General features: G+C 32.6%; 1 protein-coding gene across 1 annotated transcript; it reads left to right on the top strand.

The window, feature by feature from the left end:
- LOC109329016 (dynein light chain 1, cytoplasmic-like) lies at positions 503–3,623 on the top strand. Its single transcript, XM_019562676.1, has 3 exons — positions 503–865; positions 970–1,075; positions 3,289–3,623. Exons 1-3 carry the CDS (start codon positions 686–688, stop codon positions 3,369–3,371), a joined length of 369 nt encoding a protein of 122 aa, XP_019418221.1. The 5' UTR covers positions 503–685; the 3' UTR covers positions 3,372–3,623.

Genomic DNA, 9,635 nt, shown 5'->3' with positions numbered 1-9,635 from the left:
TGTATAAAGCAAAAAGAGACCACAACAAAAGGAGAGATAGAAAGAAAAAAAAAGAACATCTACACATAGCATATTTTGTTCAAAGAAAAGAGAATGAACATAAGTTTTTCATAGAAAAGAAGGAGCATGAGTTTTCCCTTCTATATGAGTTTAGAAGATTGAGATTTTACAATTTAGGGCTTTTGCCATGAAAAATAAACTCGTAAGATCTTGGGCGATTTTATGATCCTACGATCTTCCCCGACAATCTCACTAACGGTGGTAACATCGCAATCAAAATAGGCACGTGACTCGGTAGCTCTTGAAAACTCGTAAGATCTACCGATCCTACGAGTTAAATTGAGAGTTTAACTACCATGATTGTAGTAGTTTACTTATTAAACAGGCCAGCACCAACCAATTTTTTAAATAATTGTGACAAAATTTGTGTACTGGTAACATGTAAATAAAAACAAAAACATGTTTGACCAGTGGTCAGATTAGGCATGATTCATCTAAACGTGTGGTGTTGCAATTGCACCATTTTTGTTTTTTGTTTCTGTTTCTGCAAGCTGAGCTTTGCTTTCAACCTTTTCTTTTGTACATTATACTTATATCCAAAAAAAGCATCACACGGTAACAAAAAGAAATACCTTTTACCCCACCCACTATCATCACTTCACCACAAAGAAGAGAGAGAAGAAAAATGAGCGAAGACACAAAGTACAACACTGCCGGAGCTCTCACGGTGAAACCCATTTCCGATGACCGAAAATTATCACAATCATCAGCTGCTGCGGCGGCGGCGCCCACTAAGAAAGTCATCATCAAGAGTGCTGATATGTTGCTCGACATGCAAAAGGAGGCAATTGATATTGCTGTTGCAGTTAGTTTTTCAAAGACTTCTGTTTGTTTTGGAATTCTGTTTCTGGGTTTGGTTGATTTTGGTGTGTAGTTTGATAAATCTTGAACTTTTTGTGAATGAATCAGGCTTTTGAGAAGTACAATGTGGAGAAAGATGTTGCAGAACAGATAAAGAAGGAGTTTGATAAGAGGCATGGTCCTACTTGGCATTGCATAGTTGGTCGTAATTTTGGTAATTCCTCTTTTTTATGCACTTTTTCGATGACTTTTCTAACTTGGGTATGCTCAGATTTTTCATTATGTTGTGTTTATGTGTTCTTAGTAGTTGTTGTTGTTACTTTGGGGTATGTGATTTTTCTATGACAGAAATGGAGTAAATCTAAGCTTGTGGTAGCTAGTGCTTGTTTGCTTCTTGTTTGGAACTTGGAAGCCTAGTTTGTTTGTGCGCTTTTCTGTTTTTCATAAGGTTTCATTAATAGTGTAGCATTCTTTAAGATTTGTTTGTTTTAATACCTTAGTAATGGTCTAATGGAATAAGCTTGGTCATTTTCTCATTGTCTCTCTTTTTTAGGGGGGAAAGCTTAAGTTAAATGGTGTGTAAATATGTAGTGTATTTAGCGTGGATGAGAGATGAGTCACTATTACTTAACCGTCGTTCTGAGTTCTGCTAAACCCGGAATGCAACTCTTTTAATTGTACCACATAAGCTGAAGTAGTGATATTTTTTTTTCCGCTGTTGGTTTGAAGGGTTGTTTATTTGAATCAATGCTTGCCAGAAGATAGAGTGGTTGTGTATAACATCAACTTCTTCTTAGTTTACAATTTTACTAGAAGGACAAATTCTCTTTTAGTTGTCAATATTCATTCCATGTCACTGTCCTACTATTGAAGACCCTCAAAACTGGTAATAGTTACCTTGGTTCCTTGACAACTCCAATGTGTACTTGATACCTGGAAGGGCTATCATGTTGGATGAAATCTGCTTGATTGGTTTTCTGTATTCATAAAGGATGAAAATATATGGTCCTTGTTTCCATTAATATCGAGTTATATCTATTATCTAATTGGAGATTAGATTAGGAGGTCATGCATGATGAAATCAAGGATGAATGAACATGATTCTGCATCGGATCAAAAGGTCTGATTGTTTTCTGTGGTGCTTGAACGGGCCATTCTGGTAGCTATCCATTCTGCATCGGATCAAAAGGTCTTATTATTTCCTCTTACCGACAGTATTTGTTTCTTCCATATATCTCAATGTCAACTATCCATTCTGGTAGCTAACTGCTTGTCAACAATAGCCTTTTGATGATCTAGAGAGTAATTATAATTTATGCTCTTTCTTGAGTCTTGAATCTTGATTGTTATCCAGTCCAACTAACATTAATCAGTAAAAAAATACCTTTTCTTTTAGTACTAGTAAAGAAGGTCTTTAATTACTTAACGTTCGTACTGTAATGATGTTAATATATGTATTTCTTAGTATCTTGAGATGTTTAGTAGGCAATCTCTATCTCCCTCTCTCGCTAAATTTAGTTATATCAGTTTACCTTGTCAACTTGGTAAGTGTATATTCCCTTACTTTCCTTGAGCTTTATATCTAGTTAAGTGGAGCTATATATCAGGGATTTAGAAAGTGCCTGATCACTGCAAAATTATGGCCAAATTAATGATCCGGGTGAGACAAATGAAACTCCAAAACAGATGACTGTTGAGTGCCAGCCAACTACCTTGTTCACCACCAATTGATTAGCCTTATATTTTCCTTTTAAGCTTTCGACTTGTATAGATGATCTGCATTTGGCCATATGCACATTACATCTTTTTAATCTATCTAAATATCGTTGACTTTATTTTCCTTCTAAACATGGATGTATTTGTGGCAAGATAAGAACATTCATTTTGAAATTTTATTGTAGGGTAAGAAATAATAGTGTAAATGGATAGTCATTTTGTCTTTGGTATATTTATGTTGAGTAGATTAACCTTCAGGCCATCTAATAATAATCCCAGATTGGTTCTGCTTTTGCCACCATCCCTAATGTTTCCACACAAGTGACATTACTGGTTTATAATTTTTTTAGCTCAGTTTATGGCTGATAAGTTGAAACATATAATATTCAATGATGTTCTGCTACTGGCATAGTATATAATCTTCTAGATACCATGAAATTCTGAATGTATTTCCATTATCATTTAGTGTCACACAACCTAACCACATCATCTACCAAATCGCTTATCATATTTTGCCGTAAAAGTCAAAAGACTATTAATTCTCTTTGTCAATGAAAATCAGACAGTTAAACTAAATGAGGATGATACTTGTTTTCAAACTTCTCACTTACTCACTTAGCTTGCTGGTATTTTTCTTGTTACTGCTGTAATGTTTAGAATGGTAAACTTAGTCTATAATTGCATTCTTAGACTTATCTTTCATTTTTGCAGGCTCATATGTAACTCATGAAACAAACCACTTTGTTTATTTCTATTTGGATCAGAAAGCTGTTTTACTTTTTAAATCTGGCTAGCCATGTTGTGACGGTGACAGAAAATGACAGCTATGGGAATTGTCTTGTGATTATGCTGCCGTATTTAATCCATAATGTATTAAGTCCACTAGATGAGAGTCTCATGCAGTGGACCGTCACCTTTTGTGTATTAAGTCGACTAGCAGGCAAACTCTTTACAGGACATTCTTGTGCTTGTATATTTAATGTCATCTAAACTGGTTCTCAAGTATGGATCCGAATCTGAAATTCCAAGAGTGGTCTTCTTGCTTTGAAAAATGTTCTTATTTTTATTCTTTATTATTTTTATTTGCATTATATATCGTTTGTTTAAAAAAAAGTGTTATCAGATTTGAAAATCTTGGAAATATGTGGTTAATACATTTTTAGTTTGTCATGTTCATTACTACTGAACTTCTTGTTATTTATCATCAATATTTTCTCATTTTGTTACAATTTTATTTTCATAAAATATTATCATGTACTTATACTCGAGTACAAAAATATACAAAAATAATACTATTACAGATACCTATCTTTTTTTCCTTCAAGAATTCCCTAACTCCTTACACTTCATCTTGCACATGTATATAGAGGAATTATTACACTTCTCTTGAAGTTTTATGGTTGTAATATTTTGTTAAATTGAGGATTAAGAATAAATTATAATAAAAAGATAAATCATTAGTTAATTAAATTGAGTCCCTAATTATAAACTTTGAAAAAGAACAGGGTGTTAAGGAGCATTGCAAAGGATAAAAACAAGCAATTGACAAACCCCATTTATCTATTAACTATGCTTATTCGTCTTTCCTATTAGTACCATTCATGTGCTCTCCAACTATAATTTTCAAGAAACAATTTGGCACATTTCAAAAATTCTGAGTCCTTTTTTTACCAGACATGTCTCTCATTCCTGGCTTTGTCAATATCATGTTGGAGTTTAAATCATAAAATTGAATACTTGCTTCTGTACACGTTTTCAAATGAGTGGTCCATGCTTGACTAGATCCCAAAATGATTAAAAAATTAAATGTTCAATGACTGAGAGCGATAATTGTTTGGAGGAACAATCATGTATTCCGAAAGAGATTAATTTCACATTCATAAGGTGAAAATATATGATTGGTAGGACCAAAAAAGATAAATAGTATTATTTTAACATCAAAATTTGACAATTTTTTTCTACAAAATAAATGAATTATCTTTTTTGATGAGATAGGTAAAACATTTACGCCACAATTTATATTTTGCACGATGAGTGCTGACATTAAAGTCACAAGAAGCCACATAAATAATACAATCATTTTAGGCATTGGGAATTATTTTTGATCCAACACACTACCCACCATAAAGTGGTGGGAACACCAAATTTGTCTGACCTTTTTCTACACAAAAAAAATTTTAAAATTATTTTATTACAAATATTATGTTATTTTTGTACTTTTATAGAGTTAAATAATTATTTTTATTCATTTATGAGTATTAGAATAATTTGTTAGATTTGATAAAGTCACTAATAACTTTTTCTAAAAGGGTATTATGATAATTTTTGAAGATAAATAATATATTTTTTACCCTACAACAGGTTTTTATAAATATTCAAAGAAAATATTTATACCATAAAAAATATATTTTTTAAATGTCTCAAAAATAATTTTATTCCTTATGAAAACTAGGGGTGAGCAAGGGACGGGTTAAGGCTTGTCCTTACTCAGCCCTAAATATTGGTCGGGTCACTTTTTCGAACCCGGTCCTATATCCGAAGCTAACCTGACCCTAAATAGCGACCGAATCAGCCTTAAACCCGACCTGACCTTAGCCCCGATTAAATATGATACATACTCATTTTAGATAAAGATTTCTCAATATTATTTATTATTATGAATATGTAGTTTGATATATAAAATGATAAATGTATATATATTATTAATCATGTATATATTATGAAAAATTAAAGAATAAATAATATTTTCGACCAAAATGGTATCATTACTCTATGCACATTTAAGTAGAAACACATACGAACATGATGAGCGAGTGACAATGGGACGGGACGGGCCGGGTCATGCTTGGTCTCTACCCGGTCCTAAATATTGGCCAGGTCTATTTTTGAACCCGAACCTGACCCTAGACCCAACCCTATTCAGACCCGATCATGATCGGCCGTGCCGGTTGAGCGGGTAGGGCCGGGTCCTGCTCACCCCTAATGAAAATCATATCATACCGAATGCTTAACTGGTGAATCAGTCTCCACACCGGAACAGTACAACAGTTATATTGGTCATATAATCTTACAAATTAAAATCGGCCATACTTACCAAAATGTGATTGTAGAAAATTAAACACACAACTATTATTTTTGTTTATTTTTCTAAAATATGTTATACTACCTATTCACACATTTTGTTTTAACAAAATGTTTAAATAAAAGTATTGCTAATTGTTCTTTGTTCTATGGGTATCGCTAGGGCACTGATTAGTAATGGAAAAAAAAAGTGCTGACAGTGCCAAGATGAGTTATTATCACCGCTTCTGCATATATATATATATATATATATATATTAAAAGAAAAGAAAATCATCATCTTATACCACCTTCTGCACCATATTTTTTACACCTATTTTATAATTAACCATTTATCAATTACTGGTTTTCAATGAAAATATTTATGCAATAATGGTTTAAGAGTTTTTATATTGTTATTGTATTCATTATTATTCATTCTAGAGGCGGACGATCACTGAGAGTCTAGGATAGGTGGGGACAACTGCCCCCTGATATTTATTTAATTTCCTAAAATATTTTTTTTACATTTTTTACCAATGGGTGCACATCTAGTGTTATATAAAGTGTGTCACTTCATGTATCACTTGTTTCGATTGCTAAAAAATATATTTAATTATTAATCTTTTTTAAATTATAAAAAATAATTTTTTCAATTAATCATAACAAAGACGCAATACTTTCTTTAATTCATAGCTTGGAAAATAAATAGTGTAACTTGTGTAATCATTCTAAAAATTACACATAATAGATTAAGTTCTCTCACCCTTATTGATGTTGCTTATAATAATATGACTTCATTTGAGTTTCTAATGATTTTATATTTGACGAAAGAGATTATGTATGTATTGATAATATATATGTTGTTAAAATGGTATGAGTCATGCATGAATGAGATAGAAAAGATAAACAAAAAAGAAGGAGAAAAATAAAGAATAAGAATCAAAGATTTTGTATAATCTTTCTCATTGATTGAATTAGAAAATGATACAATGATTTATATATTGGAAACAAGAAAAAACTAACAATAAACTATCTAACAACTAACTATCTCAACAATGCTTTAACAGCATTCGCAAGCTGGAATATGTCATCCATTCTAAGCTTAGAAATGATTGTGTTGAACACAATGATATACTCTAATACCTCCTCTTGCTGGTGAGCGAATCTTCGTCTCCCAGTCTTGAAATCTGAACTTGAAGCACCACTGACGCTTAACCACCATGTGGCAGGAACAATTTAATCCAACGCTTAACCATCTTTTTGACAGAAGCAAACCAATCATAACGGATGAAAGAGAGAAAATAGATCTAAATCTTGATCCTAAGATGATGTTTCAATGAAGAAAAATAACAATATAATATTGTATGTTTAATGAGAGAGGGGCAAAGAAAATAGAGTAGTAAAGAAAATATTTAATAAGGGGTAAATGATAAAGAATATAAAAAGAATGTAAAGATTCTTGTATAGGATAAATTGGTCATGATACTCTATTCTTGAAGAGCTTGAGTATATCAAGAAGCTAGCTTATGTACTTGAAAAGAATTCTTGACCAAAAACAAACTCCTTTGATATGAATTTGAAGGTCGATGAAGAAGGTGATAATGAAGAATCTAGGGCCATATGTATTGGTCACTAAAATTCAGAAGCTTGAGCACCGACAGTTGCATCTCTCTACTGCAGTCAAAATTGTGAGAGAATAATGAGCATTCTTTGTGGTTTTCTTGATGGTTTTGTGGAGTTTGGCAGTGGTGATGAGTGAATTGATGGAGTTTGAATGGTTCTTTGGTTCTTGCATGAACCAAGAAAAAAACTTTCATCGTGTCTATAGATAAGGTAAATTGAGCAGACTCCATAGAGCAAGATTCTACAACTCTGGCACGTTCAAAGCGGAAGCGATTGAATAATTACGCTCTGATACCATGTTAAAATTGTAGGAGTCTTGCATGGATGAGATAGAAAAGATGAACAAGAAAGAAGGAGAAAAATAAAGAATGAGAATCAAAGATTTTGTATAATCTTTCTCATTGATTGAATTAGAAAAATATACAATGATTTATATATTGAAAACTAGAAAAAACTAACAACCAACTATCTAACAACTAATTATCTCAACAATGCTTTAACATATGTCAAGGATACTTACAAGTCATTTAATATTAATAATATATTTTTTGTCTAAAAAATATATCCTACTGATTTCAATGAGCAAGAAAATATTAGTTTGATATATCAATTTCAACATTTTATTCTTAATATTGTTAGTCATCCAGGTTAATTTAAAAAACTCTAAAAAGTTTGTTGTTAGTTATATTTTGCTTGACCGAGTAATTCGTCTTATCTTGACTATTGTGGATCAACTACTACATGAATATCATTTTAGCAATGAAAACAACCACAAATAAAATTATGTAATAAAATAAAAGATAGTGATTTATATTGAAAATAAAATAACTGAAGTTTACCTTGAATCTAATCATTATAATCAAATATTGCTATACCCTCTAAAGTTTAGATCAAGATCCACTACTGATTTATTCATATTTAATTATCATTAACCGACATTTGAATATAAATAATACAAATAAATGTTGAATGATATATTAACTGTATATAAATCTTTACTTTAATAATACTGTTTTTAATCAATATAATGCAGGTGCAAAAAGAGATGTAGAGAAAAGTGACATAGGAACATAAAACTTATTGATATCATTCTTATTCTTGAAAGTTATTATTCATATCACATATAATTGGTATTATTAAAAGACACATTCAAATGCCAACATTCAACCCTTCACCTTTCACTTCCATCTTCTATCCACCCATAGTGATTGAAGCATTCTTTGGAGGTGATCCTAGAAACAATCATCATTTGCTTCTTCCAAATATAACGATCCAATTCAATGAACTCCTCATAACTCAACTTATTCAACCTCTTCTCCTTATTCAATTTTTTAAACAGCAATGGCTTCCTTTTATGTGATTTTTCCTTATGCTTCTTGTAACTCTCATCGTTCATCATGGCCCCAGTTTGTGCAATTTGAGAAAGGATAATGAGCTCAACAAGACCATTAACTATAACCCTTTTCCTTTGCATGTAAAATAAACGTTTCCTTTCAGGAGCTTCAAAAAGGAATGAAATTTTAGTCTTTTTCTTGTTGAAGGTGAATGCTTTTGAATATATATGATTGTTGGTGAAATGTGTGAAATATTGTATATGAATGTTGTTGGGTACTTTTCTGTGTGCAGGTGTTTGAAAAACCATGTTTAAATGTGTTCCGGTTGTCGAAAAGGGCAAAAGTTGGTATTCTGTCCAAGTCCCTGTCGCTTGGGCGAGAAACTCTCGCTTGGGCGAGGGGAAGTTTTGGTTCTGGAACTCCCTCGCCCGGGCGACAAAGTTTCGCTTGGGCGAGCAAGCCTCGCCTGGGCGAGCAAGGGTCCCGCTTAGGCGAGAAAGCCCAGGATTTCGATGAAATTCTGGAACTCTCTCGCTTGGGCGGAAAAAAAAACCCAGGATTTTAATGAGTTTCTGGAACTCTCTCGCTTGGGCGAGAGATGTCTCACTTGAGCGAGAAGGAGCCTCACTTGGGTGATCATACCTTCGCTTGGGCGAGGAAGACTTAAGTTTAATTGAGATTTAAAGATGAATTGTCGCTTGGGCGAGAGGGCCTCGCTTGAGCGAGAGATGCCCAATTTTAAAATGGTATTATTGATTGAATTTTCGCTTGAGTGAAGTGTCCTCGCTTGGGCGAGAGACAGTAATTGTGTTTGACTAATTGGATTGATTGGTTGAGTATGTAATAACCCTAGTATGGGTATGTGATATAAACTACTTTGGTATAACGCCGTAATTGAATTAAAAAGTAAAGTATTCAAGGTGTTGGAATTAAATAGTCAAACTCGGTAATTAATTTTAAAGAAAGTATTCCGAGAAGGATGTATGATTTAGGGCGTTGCCTAGAAAAGGATACGTGATACCACAGAGCGAGATCGTCT

The sequence above is a fragment of the Lupinus angustifolius genome, chromosome LG16 (genome assembly GCF_001865875.1).
Source record: "Lupinus angustifolius cultivar Tanjil chromosome LG16, LupAngTanjil_v1.0, whole genome shotgun sequence".
Lineage (NCBI taxonomy): Eukaryota > Viridiplantae > Streptophyta > Magnoliopsida > Fabales > Fabaceae > Lupinus > Lupinus angustifolius.
This window is presented reverse-complemented; position numbering and strand designations above follow the sequence as displayed.

Bases quoted from the DNA above. Each gene is read 5' to 3' on its own strand.
- LOC109329016 (XM_019562676.1), top strand. From the start codon at position 686: ATGAGCGAAGACACAAAGTACAACACTGCCGGAGCTCTCACGGTGAAA. The intron at 866-969 runs GTTAGTTTTTCA...TGAATGAATCAG, and splicing joins CAATTGATATTGCTGTTGCA to GCTTTTGAGAAGTACAATGT. The intron at 1,076-3,288 runs GTAATTCCTCTT...TCATTTTTGCAG, and splicing joins CATAGTTGGTCGTAATTTTG to GCTCATATGTAACTCATGAA.